The sequence below is a fragment of the Mustelus asterias genome, chromosome 5, assembly GCF_964213995.1.
Source record: "Mustelus asterias chromosome 5, sMusAst1.hap1.1, whole genome shotgun sequence".
In the NCBI taxonomy this organism is placed as follows: domain Eukaryota; kingdom Metazoa; phylum Chordata; class Chondrichthyes; order Carcharhiniformes; family Triakidae; genus Mustelus; species Mustelus asterias.
Genome location: NC_135805.1, coordinates 73,663,799 through 73,687,327, shown reverse-complemented (window position 1 = coordinate 73,687,327; position 23,529 = coordinate 73,663,799). Strand labels below are relative to the sequence as shown.

Below are 23,529 nucleotides of genomic sequence, written 5' to 3'. Positions count from 1 at the left end.
AGCTCCCTCAAGCCTTTGATGACTGAAACCAGAGGCAAAATTCTTGTCACTGAGCTCGACAAATCCCGACAAAGTTCAGCTCTGGGGCTGAAAAATTCATTGGAAGAACTGTTGGGTCCAATTTGGTCCTCCTCCAACACCATTCGTCTATCTGCTAATCCTCATGCCAACACCCTTACCGACATCAAGACAGCCCTCGGACCACAGCGACAGGGTCTAAATGCTGGAGTCCAAGCTGACTGTGGTAATTAAGGTGAACGTGTTGCTGCAGGTCAAAGTCAGTGACTTGGAAAACCAGTCATAATGACAAAACCTACGCATCGTTGGACGACCAGAAAAGACCGAGGGCTGAACCCCAACTCAGTTTATGTCGATTTACTCAAAAGGTGGTGGTCGAGGAGACTTTCCCCAAATCCCCCAGAGCTAGACAGATCTCACTGTCCCTTTGACGTAAACCATGCCCAGGCGGGTCCCCTGCGAGCCATTGCAGTATGGTTCTATCGCGACAAAGAAGCTTGTTTTTCAGTGGGCAAGGGAGCACCGCGATGTCAATTATCAAGACCACCTAAACAGGTTTTACCAGGACAGGAGTGCAGATCTGGCAAGGAGGCGTGCAGCATTTATCAACATCAAGTCCACGCTGTATAAGAAAGGAATAAGCTGGGTAGCACAGGGGCTAGCACTGCTGCTTCACAGCGCCAGGGACCCAGGTTTCAGCCTTGGGTGACTGTCTTGTGGAATTTGCACATTTTCCCAGTGTCTGCATGGGTTTCCTCCCACTGTCCAAAGTTGTGTACGTTAGGTGGATTAGCCATACTAAATGTATGGAGTTATGAGGATGGGGGCGGGGGGAGGGGGTGGAGAAGTGAGGGGGTTGGGTAAAATGCTCTTTGGGAGAATCAATGCAGTCTGGATGGGCTGAATGGCCTCCTTCTACACTATAGGGATTCTATGGAAGATCACTTCTTTGACACAACAGGCAAGATGGAGTCTTTCCTTCAGTAGCATATACTTAATTCTTGACTGGTTAACCGCTGGGTGCCTTGGTAGAATTTACTTGAGTACTGATTGGAAACTATGTCTTTTCAATTCCTGGTCATTGTTGTTTGCACTCAGGGTCACTAAAGATGGACCTGTTGAATGTGGATCGGTGGACCAGTTTCTCATCCCAGACCGTACTCCAGCTATTAGGAATGACAGCATTGGACTTTTAAGATTTATATTACCATGGCAATTCAATGCTGCATATCGCCAACTTGGCTGATTCTTTCAGCTGGGGTCAAGATATTTGGCTACCCCAAATTATGTTAAAATGTTAGATTAGTTTAATTACTGAGCTAGCCATGAGATTGATAAGTTTTTGGTGTTGTTTTGGGTTATCATTTGCTTAGCCACTTGTATTGGCCACTTAAGATGCTCAAAACTAAGGCCACGTTTGAATGCATTAGAGCTCTTACTATGCGGCTATAATAAGCAACTTTTCAATGGCATACGCATAAAGTAGTTCATATTTTTCAGTCATGTCTCACGAACGAGGTTTAGTTAGTTAATGGGTGCTATGCAAGAGGGAATAGCTGCTGTTCATCTTCTTTATAATGATGAGCTTAGAATTTGATTTACATTTTATTTAGTTAATGCTTTATTACCACACCGTTTGGTTTTTGTTCCGATGGTTTGGGAGTGTGGTGATTGCTTTAGGGATGGATGCGGGTGGGGGGGATTATTTATGCTGACAGTAACCAAGAACATTCTTGTACTTGGCCATTCTCGTGGTATACTGGATCCTCTTGAAGTCGTTTTCTTTTCCATTCATTTTATTGTTCCGTTTGTAAAATCTTCCTACATGTATGACTGGCTCAGGTGGTCAGGGTGGCACAGGGCTCTCAATCAGACCAGTTACATGGAGTGTCAGGGGATTGGATAGCCCAGTAAGACATTCCAAATGTTTTCATATCTCAAGAACCTTAACACTGGTATTGCATTCCTTCAGGAGACACACCCTCATGCTAATGATCACACCAGATTATGGAAAGCATGGGTTGACCAGGTGTTTCATTCCAACTTTAATGGTAAAGCTGGGGGGGAATGACAATCTTGATTAACAAAAGAATATAGCCCTCTCCTTAGACATGATTTCAGATCCTGGAGGACATTATAAAATAGCTAGTCGCACACTTTTACAAACCCCTGTAGTGTTGGTGAATGTTTATGCCCCTAACTAGGATGATACTAAATTGATTACATCGCTTCTATCCTCCCTTCCGAATCTAGACAGCCACATTTTATTTTTGGAGAGGATCTACACTGTGTCATAGTCCAAAGTCTTTCTCCTCTTCTGGCACGTCCAGACATCTCTCCATACTTATGACTCAAATGGGTTATGTTGCCCCTTTGTGTTTCCTTCACCCAGCCACAATGGATTTTTTGTACTTCTCTCATTTCTACCATGCTTACTTACACATTGACTACTTTTTCTTCGAGAGATCTTCTTCCCATAGTTAAAACAGCTGACAATTCTACCATTGTTATATCAGACCACGTGCCATACTCCTGCGACCTGACGTTTAGGCCAAAACTAAAGCTGTCTCCTTGGAGATTTAACACAATCTTACTGTCTGACAAAGATTTTTGCAAATCTATATCCACCAGTATAGATGTTTTTATGAAAAGAAATAAATCTGATCCTTCGCCCATCAGTACTATTGGAGACCCTCAAAATGGTCCTTTTGTGGAACATATATGAAAAGAAAACTGGAACAAGAATTGGAAAATTGAATGTCATCCTCCTTTGACACTCACCAAAATTCTAGATTTTGACATGCAACCATGTCCTTTGATGGATATATTTAGTGTCCCGTCTCACTAAGATTAAGGCAGACGTCATTGCATTTACTTCATTGATAGCCCCATAGGTGGATTACATCAACTTGGAGGTTCCCCCAAGCCACCCACTGCTTAATCCTGGTTAGAAGACTTAATGTCTTTTTTCTTTGGAGAAGATTAAATATACCATACGAACATCCACTGTGAAATTTTATCATAAATGGCAGCCTTATGTTTGTTACTTTAAAGAATTAATTACTGTTAATTTAAATTGTGTTTTTTTTCTGTTTTGCACAGTTTTTGGCTGGGAAGTGGGAGGAGCTGTGTCATCGTACTGTTCTTTGGTTGCCCACCACTCATCTGTTTTTGAAAAATCAATGAAAATAATTTTTTAAAAACTAGACAGACATTCCTGCAAGTCAAGCAATCATTTAATCTTTTTAACATAATTGGCAGCATTATCCTCAACTAATCTAGCAAACAGCATGAGGTAACACTACTGAATTTCAGCTAGTTTTCAAAATTTTACATACTCAAAATTGAACATCTTTATTGGGGATAGGCAGACAAAATTTCCACCCGTTATGGAGACGTGCTCTGAAACAGACACATTTCCAGCCTTAGGGTCATTAGAATTTCGAAAGTGGGCTTCACGGCTGTTATCAAGGAGACATGCCAGAATGGGAGTGGAATTTAGTGGTGTTAGGCCAGGCCGACTCTAATGTACAGGCCTTGGTGAAAAAGACAAATCTCAGTCCTCCCCCCCCGCCCAGAGAACCAGCACCTTTAAAATAACAGGAAATGGATGAAAGTGCACACAATTGTAAGTGGGCGCAGGGGAGAGATGTCTAAATCCACGGAAAATTGCCGGGAGGGCCTAGGGGAAATCTAGGCCTGTAAGTCAACTATGAGAATAACTACTTCGAAAATTTAAAATACTTACTTGCTTAATGGAGCTTAATTTCCTCTGATACTCTCCTGATTAATGCATGTGTCTAGAATTCTTTTTTGCACTATTTTAGAGAAATCAACCCATTTTAATTAAATTGGGGAACAATTGTATCTGAATTTTACAATCAGCATGTTAATTTTCCCTGCTACTGCATTGATTAAATCCCAAAGTGTTCCACTTATTTGGTCACCCAACCCTTTTATAGACTTTGGAACTTCCCTAATGGCTGTCAATAACTACATTGTGCAGTGTGTACTGAGCCGTACAGATACATGCTCCGTGCTGAATCAGTTCTTACTCAGAGCAGTAGTAGACTGCTATGGTTATGACTAGTACAGTAAGAAGTCTAACACTGGGGAAACCATGCAGACGCTATGACAACGGATGAATGAACACCGCTCGACAATTACCAGGCAAGACCGTTCTCTTCCTGTTGGGGGGCACTTCAGCGGTCACGGGCATTCAGCCTCTGATCTCCAGGTAAGCGTTCTCCAAGGCGGCCTTCATGACACACGACAGCGCAGAGTCACTGAGCAGAGACTGATAGCCAGGTTCCGCACACGAGGACGGCCTCAACCAGGATATTGGGTTCATGTCACACTATCTGTAACCCCCACAACCTGCTTGGGCTTGCAAAATCTCACTACCTGGCCTGTCTGGAGACAATACACATCTCTTTAACCTGTGCTTAATGCTCCCTCCACTCACATTGTCTGTACCTTTAAGACTCTAAAGACTCACATTCCAATCATTATTCATGTAAATTGAGTTTGTGTCTTTGTGCCCTGTTTGTGATCAGAACTCCCACCCACCTGACGAAGGGACAGCCAGTTCTGAAAGCTCGTGGCTTTTGCTACCAAATAAACCTGTTGGACTTTAACCTGGTGTTGTTAGACTTTTTACTGTTTACCCCAGTCCAACGCCGGCATCTCCACATTATGACTAGTATACTCAGGCTAGGATGATCCAGGGAGTTTGTGGGGGGGTGGGACCAATCATCATTTCAACTTACCCCGAGGAGCATCAGTAAGTTTTTTGCGTACACACACGTGCGTCTGCATAAATAAAAGCAAAATACTGCAGATGCTGGAAATCTAAAATAAAAACAGAAAATGCTGGATAAACTCAGCAGATTTGGCAGCATCTGTGGAGAGAGAAACAGTTAACATTTCCAGGGAGGGATGCTGGTGGGTAGTGACAAGGATATCGGGTGTGACCATAATTGGTTCCAGACTCATTCAGGGAGAATAACCAATACTAACCCAAGTCTGTTAAGACAGAACTGTTGGGGCTCTCACATATCTGTAGTGACAGTTTAGCGAGACTCCAAGAATCACCGACTCCTGCAAGCTTCACAACTTTGCAACATAAGACGGTCTCGCCAAATAAGATGGAAGCCAATCTGCAACTGGGTCCAGTGCAAGACACAATAAAGATGCATTGACCAGGGTTCATGAATGTTGTGAGACGTGGAGTATAACGTTAACAAATGCGAGGTTATTCACTTTGGAAGAAATAATAGCAAATTGGATTATCTAAATGGAAAGAAATTACAACATGCTGCTGTGCAGAGGGACCTGGGGGTCCTTGTGCATGAGACGCAAAAACCCAGTCTGCAGGTGCAACAGGTGATCAAGAAGGCAAATGGGATGTTGGCCTATATTGCAAGGGGGATAGAATATAAAAGCAGAGATGTCTTGCTGCATCTGTACAGGGCATTGGTGAGGCTGCAGCTGGAATACTGTGTGCAGTATTGGTCCCCTTATTTGCGGGAAGGATATATTGGCCTTGGAGGGAGTGCAGAGAAGGTTCACCAGGTTGATACCAGAGATGCGGGGTGTTGATTATCATAGATGTCATCATAGAAACCCTACAGTACAGAAAGAGGCCATTCAGCCCATCGAGTCTGCGCTGACCACAATCCCACCCAGGCCCTACCCCCATCCCTACATATTTTACCCGCTAATCCCTCTAACCTACGCATCTCAGGACACTAAGGGGCAATTTTTAGCGTGGCTAATCAACTTACCCCGCACATCTTTGGACTGTGGGAGGAAACCGGAGCACCCGGAGGAAACCCACGCAGACACGAGGAGAATGTGCAAACTCCACACAGACAGTGACCCAAGCCGGAGATATTATGAGGGACTGAGCAGATTGGGTTTGTACTCGTTGGAATTTAGAAGGCTGAGGGGAGATCTTATAGAGACCTATAAGATAATGAAGGGGCTGGATAGGGTAGAGATGGAGAGATTCTTTCCACTTAGAAAGGAAACTAGAACTAGAGGGCACAGCCTCAAAATAAAGGGGGGTCAGTTTAGGACAGAGTTGAGGACGAACTTCTTCTCTCAGAGGGTGGTGAATCTCTGGAATTCTCTGTCCACTGAAGTGGTGGAGGCTACCTCGTTGAATATGTTTAAATCATGGATAGATGGATTCCTGATCGGTAAGGGAATTAGGGGTTATAGGGATCAGGCGGGTAAGTGGAACTGATCCACTTCAGATCAGCCATGATCTTATTGAATGGCGGGGCAGGCTCGAGGGGCTAGATGGCCCACTCTTGCTCCTATTTCTTATGTTCTTACGTGTCATCGAGAAACTGGCCCAATTCCACAAAATCTGCAGAGTGGCTGGAGGTGTGGGGAGGGGAACCATGACCATTGTGTACAAGATTTCCGCTCCACAATTACTGGCCATTTTAGGAGCACAGGTGCAAGAGTTTACTACCTGTACCTTTATCCAATGCTTGCAGAAACTGCAGGCACTAGGAATCTTGAAATCTTTAAAAACAGATCTCCGGAGTTAACCCAACTCTAAAAATCCGGCCCCAAGACTCACAAGACTAATTTCATTTGATAGGCCTGCTACACTACACAACTTGTACTGATAGCAAATGAAATTATCCTTGCAGTACCAATTCATTTACCTGATGAGACTCCTGGCTCTTTGGCCAAATGATCTCTACCTGCTCCCAAAACTTCTTTTTGCATTCTGGTCTAATTTATTGCCAATTTTCTTCCGTTGAGAAGCACATCAGATTTTCAAATTAAACATCTGTTGAAAAAATATACATGATTTCCCTTGTAATAAATAAATCTGACCATAGTTCTTTTTAGCTTATTGAACTGTGTTATTGGACTTCTTTCTTGATTGCTTTAGCTGAAGCTGAACCAAAAATCCACCTCTTGGATAACTATTTTTTCATTTGCAACAATTTCTTTTCCGCAAAAGTTGTACTAGAATATACCCTTCAGTCAGGAAGGCAACATGCTCTAGCATGGAGATATCACCATAGAAGCTCTAGTTTGACTCAAATGAAGAAATTTCTTGATTGCCAACCAGCCTTTTCACTTATTTGCCAAACACCCTTCCGGAAACCATTAAAAATTTCTCAAGCACCACTATTCTTTCGAAGGAAATGGCCACGAAAGAATTTACAGTTTCAAACGCAGGGTATTACATTTAAGAATCCAGCCCTTTACACTCTTATTCGGAACCATTCCTCGAACACACCAAATCAAGCTTCACCCATCAGTTGAACTTTATTCTTAAAATAGTTTTGCCAAAACATTTTGGCTGAACTTACCAGCAATCTACAGCAGAGCTCTTCTATTTAATCACTAAACTCTTGATTCTAATCCTATAAAGAGCTAGGGCAGAATTTGAGAGAATGGTGCTCACTTTGAACTTGTTCTCTGTTTTTGTAGGGGTTGGAATGTTGCTCTTCCGTCTGAAAGTAGTGAAATGCTTGCACTGTGGACACGGTTTAGTGCTGGAATCCACCCTGCTGAGCTCCAGGAAGTAACTGTACTTGACAATATCGTCACGAGGCAGATTGGAGATGACAGTGCTTTCCTCCAGGTATTTGCTGCATTCTGTAATGGGGCATTTTATCTCTGCTCTTCCCAGCTGCACCTGCACGTAGATAAGACATTGGATTGAAAGGATATATTTATAAACAGAGCTCAGCACTGTAAGAAAGTAAATGGCTGAAAACGGTAGGCCTGTAATGCTACACAATTTGTACTGATAGCAAATGAAATTATCCTTGCAGCACCCACTTGATTATAAAGTGACAGGTCAGTCAACTTGAATAGTGACAGGTAAAATAGTGGCAGGTAAAATAGTGACAGGCAAACTGGGACATTATAGCTTGACTGTAACCAGCACAAAGCAAAGCTTGCTACAATGCGCCGTCTGGGAACACATTAAACAGATTTTTAATATTAAAGTTGACATTCCCATCAGATCTTGTTGGCTTTAAAATACCCTTTGATGCAGATAATGAGCTCATGTAAATGCATACATAAAAGAACATGCTGAACTGTTTTTTTCAGGTTAGTAATATTAGCAAAGTTAGTAATATAGTTCTTGGTCACTGAACAGACAATGGTCTGAGAGAGTTAGAACATAGAACATAGAAAACCACAGCACAAACAGGCCCTTCGGCCCACAAGTTGCGCTGATCATATCCCTACCTCTAGGCCTATCTATAGCCCTCAATCCCATTAAATCCCATGTACTCATCCAGAAGTCTCTTAAAAGACCCCAACGAGTTTGCCTCCACCACCACCGACGTCAGCCGATTCCACTCACCCACCACCCTCTGAGTGAAAAACTTACCCCTGACATCTCCTCTGTACCTACCCCCCAGCACCTTAAACCTGTGTCCTCTCGTAGCAACCATTTCAGCCCTTGGAAATAGCCTCTGAGAGTCTACCCTATCCAGACCTCTCAACATCTTGTAAACCTCTATCAGGTCACCTCTCATCCTTCGTCTCTCCAGGGAGAAGAGACCAAGCTCCCTCAACCTATTCTCATAAGGCATGCCCCCCAATCCAGGCAACATCCTTGTAAATCTCCTCTGCACCCTTTCAATGGCTTCAACATCTTTCCTGTAATGAGGTGACCAGAACTGCGCGCAGTACTCCAAGTGGGGTCTAACCAGGGTCCTATAAAGCTGCAGCATTATCTCCCGACTCCTAAACTCAATCCCTCGATTAATGAAGGCTAGTACGCCGTACGCCTTCTTGACCGCATCCTCCACCTGCGAGGCCGATTTAAGAGTCCTATGGACCCGGACCCCAAGGTCCTTCTGATCCTCTACACTGCTAAGAATGGTACCCTTCATATTATACTGCTGCTTCATCCCATTGGATCTGCCAAAATGGATCACTACACACTTATCCGAGTTGAAGTCCATCTGCCACTTCTCCGCCCAGTCTTGAATTCTATCTATGTCTCGCTGCAACTTCTGACATCCCTCCAAACTATCCACAGTTCTGAAAGAGTAGTATGATGATGCCCTTGGTGAGGAAAGCAACTTTAAATCAAATGCATAAATTGTATTAAATATAAAATCAAGTCTAATTGATAAATTTAATGTATATTTTTTTCCAACGCAATTCCTTAGATAATGAAATCATCCATGTCCACATGCAGCAAGACCTGGCCAACATTGAGGCTTAGGCTGATGAATGCTAAATCACATTCATGCTAGGTCATGGCGAGCTCCAACGAGAAAGAATGTCTAATAACTGTTGAACATTGAAGAATTGACACTAAGAAGCACGGAGGGTTACAAATGACGGCGCTTTATTTATAGGGTGGTCTTCACTGCACGACTGCTTCTTCACTATAGCAGTTTCCCCCCCACCGAGCAACCTGTGACATCACTTCTGAATAAATGAATATATTAATACGCAGTACAGAATGCAGCTGCCAAGAATCAATAGTAACACATAACATTTCCTTCCCTCTTTAAATTGAATGTTTTCAACAAATTCAAACAAGTACAACATGAACAATAATCAATAAACAACAAGTTATAAGTCAGAGAGCCTGGAGGTTGCTGCTTGCGGAATGGGTTGACGGCGAATCTCTGGTGTCTTCTTCTTTGCACTGGGCGCAACCTCTGGCATTTTCATCTTTGGACGAATGGCATCAGTGGTTCACAGAGAGGCAAGGGAGGAAATTGCTGGGGCCTTGAGAGAAATCTTTGTATCCTCACTGGCTACAGGGGAGATCCCAGAGGATTGGGGAACAGCCAATGTTGTTCCTTTGTTTAAGAAGGGTAGCAAGAATAATCCAGGTAATTACAGGCCAGTGAGCCTTACATCAGTGGTAGGGCAATTATTGGAGAGGATTCTTTGAGACAGGATTTATTTCCACTTGGAAATAAGTGGACGTATTAGAGAGAGGCAACATGGTTTTGTGAAGGGGAGGTCGTGTCTCACGAACTTGATCGAGTTTTTCGAGGAAGTGATGAAGATGCTCGATGAGGGTAGGGCAGTGGATGTTGTAGACATGGACGTCAGTAAGGCCTTTGACAAGGTCTCTCATGGCAGACTGGTGCAGAAGGTGAAGTCGCATGGGATCAGAGGTGAGCTGGCAAGGTGGATACAAAACTGGCTCAGTTAAAGACAGAGTAGCAGTGGAAGGGTGCGTTTCTGAATGGAGAGCTGTGACAAGTGGTGTTCATGATGTGGAGATGCTGGCATTGGACTGGGGACTTACAAGTGGTGTTCCTCAGGGATCAGTGCTGGGACCTTTGCTGAGATATATATATATAAAAATAAAAATGATTTGGAGGAAAATGTGACTGGATTGATTAGTAAGTTTGCGAACGACACAAGGTTGGTGGATTTGCAGATAGCGATGAGGACCATCAGAGGATACAGCAGGATATAGATCAGTTAGAGTCTTGGGCAGAGAGATGGCAGATGGAGTTTAATCCAGACAAATGTGAGGTAATGCATTTTGGAAGGTCTAATACAGATAGGAAATATACAGTAAATGGCAGAACCCTTAGGAGTATTGATAGGCAAAGGGATCTGGGTGTACAGGTACACAAGTCACTGAAAGTGGCAATGCAGGTGGAGAAGGTAGTCAAGAAGGCATACGGCATGCTTGCCTTCATCGGCCGGGGTATTGAGTTTAAAAATTGGCAAATCATGTTGCAGCTTTATAGAACCTTAGTTAGGCCGCACTTGGAATATAATGTTCAATTCTGGCCGCCACACTACCAGAGGATGTGGAGGCTTTGGAGAGGGTTACAGAAAAGATTTACCACGATGTTGCCTGGTACGGAGGGCATTAGCTATGAGGAGAGGTTGGAGAAACTTGGTTTGTTCTCACTGGAGCGACAGAGGTTGAGGGGAGACCTGATAGAAGTCTACAAGATTATGAGAGGCATAGACAGAGTGGATAGTCAGAAGCTTTTTCCCAGGGTGGAAGAGTCAATTACTAGGGGGCATAGGTTTAAGGTGTGAGGGGCAAGGTTTAAAGGAGATGTACGAGGCAGATTTTTTGCACAGAGTAGTGGGTGCCTGGAACTCGTTGCCGGGGGAGGTAGTGGAAGCAGATACGGTAGTGACTTTTAAGGGGTGTCTTGACAAGTACATGACTAAGATGGGAATAGAGGGATATGGTCCCCGGAAGGGTAGGGGGTTTCAGTTAAGTCGGGCAGCATGGTCAGTGCAGGCTTGGAGGGCCGAAGGGCCTGTTCCTATGCTGTAATTTTCTTTGTTCTTTGGTTGGTTTGACCAACTTTGACGTTGTAACGAGGGTTTGACATTGTGTTTGGTCTACAGGTGAGATGCTGCTTTCCTCAACAAGTGTCTGTCAGTGTTAAGGTTACAGGAAGGTTTTGGTGAGGACTTTATACAGTTGAGCCCGGATTTTCAGCAAGTTCCATTTCCGGTGGATCGGTTCTCCGTACCAATAGCTGGTCCGTTTGCTTCCTTCAGGTGATATCATCTCTGGTTTGGACAGCATACGAGACAGGTCCAGTCTGTGCAAGGATCATGGCAGGAACCCACTTCTACCCTTAGAGCCATAGAAATGATACAGCATAAAAGAGGGCCATTCAGCCTATCTTGTCCATGCCATCCCAAAGACATCTCTTGCCTTTTCTAAACCCGTCTTCTTGCATGTGGCCCATTACCCTACAGCTTACAACATTAAGGTGCAGATCCAGCTACTTTTTAAATAAGTCCAGAGTCTCTGCCTCCACCACCAACTCAGGCAGCGAATTCCAGACACCCATCAACCTCAAAGTAAAAAAGTTTTTCCTGTGGAGTAACTCTTTGCCAAAACTCCTTATTCTTGGTGGTTCTCTCTGTCCTTGTTGTTTCTGTTATATGATTTCATTTTTTGAGGTTTCAATAAGCCAAATTCCTACCCCTAACTGCCCTCAGAGCGTATTTGAGAGTCAACCACATAGCTGTGCGCTGTGGATCTGGAGTCACATGTAGACCAGACCGGGTAAGCAGATTTCCTTCCCCTAAAGGGCATTAGGATTTTTATGACAATCAATGTTTTCATGGTCTTCATTAGACTTTTAATTCTACAAGTCTTTGTAACAGCCACAAATTGCACAACTGATTCTTCCTCTTCTCGATTTTTGTGGAATCTGAAGTGCTCTGCAATCACCAAAGACTTCAGCGAAAAATGTGCTTGCAAATATCTATGATTTGTTCATGTTTTAGTGCCTGGCTTCTCCAATGACCTGCAAATTTGTATGAAAAACAATTGTTTTATTTGTTGATGGTGTGCGAGTATCACTGACCATTTTTGCCCAGCCTTAATTGCCCTCAAGAAGCCATCTTCTAGAATTAATATAGTCTGTTTAGTAAAGGTAGATCAAACGTTTTTCGTGGAGATCAAACGATTTTCTCCCATCACGTTCAGGAAACTGGGCACCCTAATATCTTCAGGTGTTTTGCTTGCCTGTACAAAATAGTTAAAACATTCAGTATAGGAGCCCCATCACACCACATTTTCATCCAAGGGTCCCACAATGCCGAAAACCCCACCATCTTCCTGTTAATAGAAGTTCCCCATATGCACACTTTGCAATGCGTTGCCAGCAGCTACTTTTGATTTTTCTTTTAAACAAGGAAACAACCCGAGCTTCAACGTCTTTTTAAACACACCCAGCTCTCTAACTGCTCTGTGGAGGATTGTGATTCATGTCCATCTCACTAGTTATTTCCGGAGCGCATGTGAAGAACTTCTCTTCCAAGTCTTCTTTTCCTGACTTTTTGGTAATTTCCCTCCTCCTGAGTGGCTACCAAGTGCTGTTTGAAGTCCCCGACACCAATTGTTAAGCTGTACATTGAAGAATTGACGCTAGGGAGCATAGACGATTAAAATAGCAGAGCTTTATTTACAAGGTGGTGTTCACTACATGGCTGCTTCTTCATTCTGGCAGTTACCCAAGCTATATATTTGAAAATCAAGATGATGTATGTTTTTGGAGGGGAACTTGCAGGTGGCGGTAAATCCATGAACATATTAATACACAGTGCTTAGTGCAGCTATCAAGAATCAATATTAATACATGACAATAACCTCCCCTTGATGCCCAGTGGTATTAATATCACTGAGTCACCCATCAACATCCTCATGGTCACCAGTGACCAGAAATTTAACCAGCCCAGTGCAGGTCAGAGAGTGTGAAAGGTGAAATCAGCTTCAGCCTTCCCCAAAGCCTTTTTGCCATCTACAACACACAAATCAGCATAATCCAGATGAGCACAGCTCCAACAAACCACAAAGCTCAACACATCCAGGACAAAGCAATCTGCTTGACTGGCAGCCCAACTCCATCTCTCTCACTACCAATGCACTGTGGTTCATTGTGTAACCTCTACAAGATGCACTGCTGCAACTAGCCAGGGGCTTCTTTGACACCACCTCCCAAAAATCACAATTTCTAACACCTAAGAAGTTAGTGACAGCAGGTGCATGGGAACACCACCACCTGCAAGTTCCCCTCCAAAAGCATACATAGAACAGTACAGCACAGAACAGGCCCTTCGGCCCACGATGTTGTGCCGAGCTTTATCTGAAACCAAGATCAAGCTATCCCACTCCCCATCATCCTGGTGTGCTCCATGTGCCTATCCAATAACCGCTTAAATGTTCCTAAAGTGTCTGACTCCACTATCACTGCAGGCAGTCCATTCCACACCCCAACCACTCTCTGTGTAAAGAACCTACCTCTGATATCCTTCCTATATCTCCCACCACGAACCCTATAGTTATGCCCCCTTGTAATAGCTCCATCCACCCAAGGAAATAGTCTTTGAACGTTCACTCTATCTATCCCCTTCATCATTTTATAAACCTCTATTAAGTCTCCCCTCAGCCTCCTCCGCTCCAGAGAGAACAGCCCCAGCTCCCTCAACCTTTCCTCATAAGACCTACCCTCCAAACCAGGCAGCATCCTGGTAAGTCTCCTCTGCACTCTTTCCTCAGGTGAGTCACCTGATGAAGGAGCAGCGCTCCGAAAGCTAGTGGCTTGTGCTACCAAATAAACCTGTTGGACTTTAACTTGGTATTGTGAGACTTCTTACTGTGTACCTTCACCATACAGACTATAGCGGTTCTAGAAGATGGCTTACTACTGTCTTCTTGAGGGCAATTAAGGCTGGGCAAAAATGGTCAGTGATACCCACACACCATCAACAAATAAAACAATTGTTTTTCATACAAATCTGCAGGTCCAAACAGACAGCTTTTTTTCAAAAATAAAGGACAAAGGTCAGAAAGCAGAAATTATAGCAGAGAATGTTGGAAGTGCAGATTAGGCAAGTCAATATTTGAAAGAGAAAGACAAGATTAACAATGTGTCTCAGAACGAGCTTCTATTTTAAACTAAATTCAGAGTCACAGGAACATGCAAGAGGAACACATTTCCAAAAACAACAAACACAGAATGTGATCCCTCTATGGTACGCAAGTAGATCAAAATACTTCAAAAGATCAGTTGGTTCCTGAGCAGTTCACATCCATGGTTGGAAGTGCTTACAAACATGAAATTCCTGCCAGTAATAACATGAGGCATAAAGAAGCCAACATGGCCTGCTAAAATTTTTTTTAAAAAGCCTTCTTTGATGGGATTCTTTCCCTGGTCTAATTTTACAGCATACTTTAAGAATCTTGACAGTGCTAGCTTAATTCTCAAAAACACAAATAAAGTAAATTCTACTCTGAGCAGACTCAATTCAAGAAAAGGCAATGCTGAAATAAAAATCAAAACGTTACTGGAATATTTTATGTGTTTTTACTGAAAAGGGAATTTATGGGTGGTTGGAGGGCAAAATAATGGAAAGGGGATATTTGTGAAAGTTAAAAAGTGGTGACACAATGGTTAGCACTCCTGCCACAGAGTGCCAGCGCCACCAATAACAAACAACTACATCATTGATATACACACTTGCTGGACTTTGGTGGTGAAGTACCACAAACTCAAGTCTAAATGTAACGGGGACAAAGCAGACAGACAAAACAGCATTGCACTTTTTGCCAAGTAACCTGCCAGTAAATAAATTTCGATCAGCAAATTAGTAACAAAATCAAATTTTAAAAGTTTATAACCCCACATTCTTACGATTTTCCAGTATTCATTTGTGGTTACCTGTCAAAGATTTTACGATAGAATCAAACAAGTCAAGGAACCACTGTAAACTTTGAAGTCATCCAAAACTCTGCTGCCTTGTCCAAGCTCACAACAAATCCCATTTACCCATTACCCCTGTGCTTGCTGACCTATGCTGGCTCCAAATAATGCCGAGCTTTAAAAATTTTAATTCTTGTTTGCAAATCCCTCCATGGCCTCACCTTTTCCAATCTGTAATCCAAATCAGCTCCATAAATCTTGGAGATATATGCACTCCTCTAATTCCAAGCATCTGTGAAATTATCGCTCCATTATTGGTGGTCATGCCCTAAACTGCCTAGGCCGCTAACTGGCTGGGGAAGCGTGCAAAATCCAGCAGGTGGCCTTGTTTTCATCTATACGCCCACCCCCGACCTGTCTAAAATTTTACAAGAGGCAGAGAGATGGCCTGTGGCTCGTTTACTCTTGGGTCTGTTGAGATCAATTACCGGCCACTTAAGAGCCTCATCCCACCACAAGCTGGTATTTGCTACAAGAGGGGAAGGGCCTGCCACCTGGGAAACCCTGATGTGGAGATGCCGGCATTGGGCGTTGCCGGCTGCGAAACCCAGCAGCTTCAGCTACTCGGGTCAGTGCCAAGCAAAGAGAGAGGGGAACATACATGCCCAAGGGCCAGAGGCAATCATTCTCCCACCCCATCCTCCACTCCCACCAAGGTCATCTCCTCACCCACAGCAATGTGGTTGTCTCTTAACTGCCCTCTGAAATGGCCCAGCAAGTCACTCAGTTCAAGGGTAATTAGAGATGGTTTTGCCAGCGATGCACACATTCCGTGAATGAATAACCCAACCACCCCCGTCCAATTTTGAGCAGTTCCAACAGTGACTGTATCACCATGGAAGAAATGCAGCACTAACTGAATTTTACAATAGCAACACTAAGTTATTTGGTTCAATGAATATCTGATGAGAGGGGTTCAGTAAACTTCTGTTCCTGGAATAGTTTATTCTGAAAACTACCGCAGAGTCAGGTGGTTGGCTATGATAAAGGCTGTTTCTGTGAAATTTAGAATTTTTATCCAGGATTTTGTTACAACTCAAGTAAAAAAAAACCTCACCTTATTTCAACTCATCCAGCTAAACATTTTGAAGACAGAAGTCACTAACTCAGCCCCTGCCACAAACCACGCTCACTTCCACCGATTCCATCCTTCTCTTGGCCACTATCTGCAAGATGTGGAGATGCCGGCGTTGGACTGGGGTAAACACAGTAAGAGTTTTAACAACACCAGGTTAAAGTCCAACAGGTTTATTTGGTAGCAAACACCATTAGCTTTCGGAGCGCTGCTCCTTCGTCAGATGGAGTGGAAATGTTTCCACTCCATTTTCACATTTCCACTCCATCTGACGAAGGGGCAGCGCTCCGAAAGCTAATGGTGTTTGCTACCAAATAAACCTGTTGGACTTTAACCTGGTGTTGTTAAAACTCTTACTGTGTTCACTATCTGTAAGCACAGCCTCCTGCTCAATATAGAGCCGCACCTGGCCTTCATAACTGCTTCACTGCCTACATTTCTCTCTAACGTTGCCAACTCCTGCCCCAACCTCAATCCATTTGCCACTGAAACCCCAGCATGTTTTGACACTTCCAGACACAAAAGGCCTGATTCTCCCAAAAAAATTCTAAATGCTGAATTTGCAGAAAACTGGTGTAAATCACAACTGTTTTTTCAGTGAGAATTCAGACTCAAATCTCCCACACTCTGTGCAATGTAGAGGTCACAATCATGAATATCATTAAAAGCTAGGGGGGAGGGCCTATTCACACCGGAGTTTGACAGTTCTGGAACTCTGCGCGTGCACAGTGGTCCCAATCTGACAGCCTGCAGTTTTGCTCGATAACTGGCCAGCCTGAGACCCCCTCAGTGCTGCACTTCCAACCCCCTCACCTGACTGTGCTCCCCCCCGACCATTCCCAGGCCAGCTCCCCCACCCCTCTCTCCCCTCGGGAGGCAGACCACCACTCCCCCACCTCAGCCACCCCGATCGTTGGCCTCCCTCCATCCCCGACCGATCCCCATGCAGAGTGGCAGCGGGACCCCCCGTCCATGCAGAGTGGCAGCGGGACCCACCCCCGTCCATGCAGATTGGCAGCGGGACCCCCCCGGCCCATGTAGAATGGCAGCGGGACCCCCACTCACAGATCGCCCCTAATCCCCGCCCACAATAGGCCTGTCCCTTGGCACTGCCCCATGCCCAGTGGGCAATGCCAAGGTGCCACCTAAGCATGGGCACATTGCGTCTTGGGCAGTGCCAGGGGCACAGGCCGGCACTGCCAGGGTGCCCATGCCCAGGGGACACAACCCCCCCACCCGACTCCCTGGGGGGGCCCCCCCGATTGCCCCCCCTTCACTCCAGTGGGGTCTCCCGCCAGTTCCCCAAATGTGGGGAGCTACTCTAAACCCCGCCGGAGAGTGAAATACTCCGGGGTTTCCAGTGTGGTCTCGACCGCATATGCTCTCTGGCGGTGGGATTTGTGCATGCGCAAATCCTGCGAAATGGCTGACACGGGCATCTCCCAACCTGACGGTCCACAACACATCTGAAACAATGTGGCATGTAGAAGTTCGGACTCACTTGAACAATGCCCCGGACTGCCTATGGAGTTGAATGGAAACCACCAACAAACCTGGACTCCAGAACATCACAGGTAGATCTTCCAGAATCCAGAATTTGATTGAGTTTTTTGAAGGGGTAACCAAGAAGGTAGATGAGGGCAGTTAATTTTGTCTTCATGGACTTTAGCAAGGCCTTTGACAAGGTACTACATAGTAGGTTGTTGCAGAAGGTTAAATCTCACGGGATCCAGGGTGGGGTAGCCAAATGGATACAAAATTGGCTTGATGACATAAGACAGAGGGTGGTTGTAGAGGGTTGTTTTTCAAACTGGAGACCTGTGACCAGCGGAGTGCCTCAGGGATCAGTGCTGGGTCCACTGTTATTTGTCATTTATATTAATGATCTGGATGAGAATATAGGGGGCATGGTTAGTAAGTTTGCAGATGACACCAAGATTGGTGGCATAGTGGACAGTGAAGAAGGTTATCTAGGATTGCAATGGGATCTTGATCAATTGGGCCAGTGGACTGACGAATGGGAGTTGGAGTTTAATTTAGATAAATGCGAGGTGATGTATTTTGGTCGATTGAACCAGGGTTATTGGTAGGGCATTGGGAGATTATGGAACAGAGAGATCTAGGGGTACAGGTTCATAGCCCCTTGAAAGTGGAGTCACAGGTGGACAGAGTGGTGAAGGCGGCATGCTTGGTTTCATTGGTCAAAACATTGAATACAGGAATTGGGACGTCTTGTTGAAGTTGTACAAGACATTGTTCAGGCCACACTTGGAATACTGTGTACAGCTCTGGTCACCCTGTTATAGAAAGGATATTGAACAAGAAAGAGTGCAGAAAAAATTTACGAGGATGCTACCGGGACTTGATAGTTTGAGTTATAAGGAGGCTGGATAGACTGGGACTTTTTTCTCTGGACCGTAGGAGGCTTAGGGGTGATCTTATAGAGGTCAATAAAATAATGAGGGGCGTACATCAGCTGGATAGTCAATTTCTTTTCCCAAAGGTAGGGGACTCTAAAACTAGAGGGGATAGATTTAAGGTGAGAGGGGAGATACGCAAAAGGGACCAGAGGGGCAATTTTTTCACAGAGGGTGGTGAGTGACTAGAGGTAGTAGTAGAGGGGTACAATTTTGTCTTTTAAAAAGCGTTTAGATAGTTACAAGGATGAGATGTGTTTAGAGGGATATGGGCCAAGCGCAGTCAATTGGGACTAGCTTAGGGGGTTAAAAAAGGGGCAGCATGGACAAGTTGGGCCGAAGGCCCTGTTTCCATGCTGTAAAGCTCTAATTCTGTTCAGTGGATATCCATTGTCCAGCTTCAAAATGTTCCTGGGGTCCATCTTCTTCTCCAGGAGGTCCATCTTCTTTCTTGATATTGGGTACCTTATTAATATAGCACCCTGATCTGATGGCAGGACTCATGCTATCATGCCTTCCCCACAACAGAACAGTGCTAAATGCTCGGGTGCATAATTAGTGAGTTTCGGATTGGAAGCTATGGTGTGGTATCGTGCCAGCGCTCGCATGAAAAACATTCCACATTCTAGCCCCTGCCACAGGACTTAATCCCAGATGGGAGAATTACATCCATAGTTTATGTGGTATTAATTTGTTGATTTATTAAGGAAACACAATTTCTTTCCCGATGTCTCATGAAAATTGAGCCTAAATTACTATTTCAATGTGTCGGAGTGCAGTGTTTTGATTCTATGATTCTATGAAATTGCATAGAAACCCTACAGTGCAGAAGGAGGCCATTCGGCCCATCGAGTCTGCACCGACCACAATCCCACCCAGGCCCTACCCCCACATATTTTTACCCACTAATCCCTCTAACCTACGCATCTCAGGACTCTAAGGGGCAATTTTTAACCTGGCCAATCAACCTAACCCGCACATCTTTGGACTGTGGGAGGAAACCGGAGCACCCAGAGGAAACCCACGCAGACACGAGGAGAATGTGCAAACTCCACACACAGTGACCCGAGCCGGGAATCGAACCCAGGACCCTGGAGCTGTGACGCAGCAGTGCTAACCACTGTGCTACCGTGCCGCCCACATTTCAACTGTTTATTAATACACAGAAATTTAAAGAGCAGTATGTTGCTGTACCTATTTGGAAAACTATCATGGGAATTAAATCTGGCAAGGAATTGGCTTGAAATATTGCATTTCCATAAGAAATTTCTGATGAGTAAATCCAATCATAACCGAAACATGTCTAAGTTATGCAAGTTAATTTGTTGATTCTAATTTAAGAGCACTGCTGAGGTTCTCTCAGCTTCATTGAAAAAATGATTTTTCTGGATGCTGGATAAATTACTGAAGTTTTCATGGTCACAACTGTATTAAATCTGAGTCAATGATTAGAAGCATAGGGCAAAGTGAAGGCTTCGGAAAGCAGCATTCAAATATTTGCCTTTTAATTACTATGGTAACTGACACTGTTGGGAAAGAATACCTTAGCCTGGCCTGGTTTCATGGAGACAATTTAACTCAAGGGCCTCAGGAGTCATCACAAATATATTAGATGAATACCAGGTCTGGTACATGGAGAATATGGTTTTGTTATATGCACTCAGTGTGACAAAGGTCCAGAGGGATCAGATAAAGACCCTGTGCCATCAGCCAGGCCAAGTACACACTCATCTTAATTTTGCATCAGCTCAACACATTTGAGAGAGTGGGTGTGGGGAATAATGTACCCTTCCAATCAAAATGAAACACTGAAGCCAACTATAATGCTATTGGAAAATACAAATTCCTCTCCATTTTTATTTACATAATTGGAGTATGGGGGGAATAAGAAGGGAAAATAGAATACCTAATACTTTCAATAATTATATTTTCAAAAAAACATGATTTTGAAATATTACATTGAGCCATTCGTTTTTAGCACTCTTCAGAGCAATATAAATTACTTGACTTGCCAATTCAGTTTATATATGTAACACATACATTGGGATTTTTTGATCAATGGTAATGAGTGTGGAGCAAAATGGTGAACTTTTGAAGAAGGCTTATTTGACAAACAAAAAAAAACAGCAAACGGTGGAAACACTCAAGTCGGTCTGGCTGAATGCGTGGAGTAAGAAACTGAGTTAACATTTTCGTTGGTGACCCTTTGACAGAAGCCAGATCTGAAACATTACTTCTGTTTTTCTCTGAATGCATGCTGCCATCCAACCTGCTGAGTATTTCTAGCATTTATGATGTTTTTAAATCGGATTCCCAGCATCCGCAGTACCTTACTCTTGTATTGTTTGTAGCGGTTTTAAGGTTTGCAACAAAAATATTCAATTTAATTTCCACACAGTTAATGCGCATAAAGCTGTGATTTGGACTTCCCTATTTTGTAAAATAATCACAGCTGTACTGATCCTGAGAACACAGTATTAGTACAACATTGAATAGTTTGCATCATACAGCACTACAAAATGAGTAATTGGATAGGTTTTTGATTAGAAAGTTGCTTGGATCATAATACAAAAAGACCAAATAGCAGTAGATGTTACATATTCTGTATTACTAATTCTTCTATTGGATGGATTTACCAACCTAATTAAAATTACGTGACAAGGGTTATTTCCGCTGGTTTCCTCCCCTAGATTTCAACACAATCTGTGCGATATTGGCCAAACCAGCACAAAAGGTTGAGAAATTTATGTAGGTGAGTTACACCCCAAGCCATTTATGCTTGTATTTTCTGTAATCTTTTACACTCGTTGAAGATCTAATTCACCCGAATCATACCCAAATCCACAGAACTAGCCATGCCAGCCAGATCAAAATTGCAAGATTCTGCTGATTGTATTGGTTTGTGCTCAAATTGTACCCATTTCTTTGATGCACAGGTTGTAACAGGCAATACAAAAAATATAATTTTAAAAGTTTTTTTTCAAAGGTATAACTTGTGCCTTTGTGCACACAAAGTATTAAGTGATTCAGAATAGTTTTAAAAGCCATTTTTTGAGATTTTAAAAACTGGTTATGCAACAATGGTGGACTGTACGCTTAAAATGCTCATTTTTGGCAATAAACACACTTTTAGCTGCATTAATAAAACTTCACTCCTTTTAAATCAAGGAATGGAAAAATCATATTCCAATATGCTGCATGACTGCCTTGGTTCATGAAGGAATTTAAGCTTACAGTCAAGTTTTTTCAAAAGTCACATGCATAAAGTGTAACCTAACCAGTGCTATTCCAATTTCATTTTGGGCACAAATTTCTGATTGCGCTCAAAGCTAAATGCTCGTATTCATGAATTGAAATGGATACTTGCAACAAAAATCAAGAAACCCAGGTATGCATGATACAAAATTAAATGCTTTTCATTATTAGTTTTAATTTAATAAAAATCTTTATTTGGAAGTGCCTCCTACTCCATTAAATTCTTATTCAGGGCGTCTATTTTTGAAACTTTAATTCCCAAGCTTTATTTCCTATAATCTGTGAGCCTTGAAAACTCAAGCTTGATATCCCATAATCAATGCTCCTTGATTTACTTCATCATCTCCACTCCTTTCAAAAGAAATAATTTTGCCATAAGCATCAGGAACACAAGAGGGATAATTTCCAGGTTGTAAATAGGAGTTTTTGCTTTCATGCTCTCAGTAGTTTCACCATTTGACTCAGGCACATCTGATAAAGTTGGTTCTTCTTCAGCTTCTACAGATGCTGTTGGTTCATGTGGTTTCGCATCTGCATTCGATTCAATCGTGATCGTAGGTTCAGGGCTCTTTTTGAAGTGAGGATTTGATCTGTGCGCCTCCTCCAAACTCTCACCATCAGTTTGTATCAGATAAGAATTTTGTGAGTATTGTAGCAGGTGCCCACTTGTCACTTGAAAAAGCAGTTTTTCAGCAAAACGTTCTCCTTGATCAAAGCTTCTTGGTTTTGATGTCTGTTCATGCGAGTAACTTGGTTTTGTTGTTGCTCTACTATGGCAGAAGTGGTAGGTGGCAAAAGCAAATCAAATTTGGTTCTCAACTTCCTCTTTAAAAACAACTTTTCCAGCAAGTTTTGGGTTGTCGCATGGGCTATGTTTCTGTAGAATGAGAGAAAGTTGTTTACTCTTTGGGCTATCAGTCCTTCATCTTCGATGCTATAATTGCTTTCTTTAAATGACTGTAACAACCTCTCTGTCAATCCATTAGTGGAAGTGTGAGATATGCAGTTCTCATATATTATATGCTATGGTTTCTGAGATAGTTCATGAAGTCCCTTGATGTAAACGGAGTTCTGTTATCACTAACTAATTGCTCTGGACTGCCAAATCGTGCAAATACTTTGCCGAGTCGTTCGATTGTCTTTTCAGTAGTCATCAACTTCATCATCATGATTTCAGGCCACTTGGAATGTGTATTCACTATGAGGAGAAACATGTACTCCTAAATTGGTCCTGCAAAGTCAATTTGAATTCTTTGCCAAGGTTGTCTGAGCCAATCCCATGGGTGAAGTGATTGAAGAGGTGAGAAGCACAACCTGGCACTGTCCTACTTTTTCTTCAATTGAAGAGTCTAGTCCTGACCACCAGAAATAACTCTGAGTTCTTTCATGCGTACGATCCCTGGATGTCCTTCATATACGACTCCACAAGTATGTAGGCATGATTACATTGATCCCCCATAACAGTACTCCATTTTGTACCACTAACTCAAGTTCCCTTGTTCGGTATGGCTTGGATTCCGGATTCCTCCTCTCTTTATAC

General features: G+C 43.3%; 1 protein-coding gene across 1 annotated transcript in view; it reads right to left on the bottom strand.

Moving 5' to 3' along the window:
* Nucleotides 1-23,529, bottom strand: part of rnf217 (ring finger protein 217) — a 112,141-nt gene that overhangs the window by 44,432 nt on the left and 44,180 nt on the right. The window contains exon 2 of the mRNA XM_078212809.1: nt 7,457-7,690. Coding sequence (XP_078068935.1) covers nt 7,457-7,690 — 234 coding nt within the window. The remainder of the gene's footprint in view (nt 1-7,456; nt 7,691-23,529) is intronic.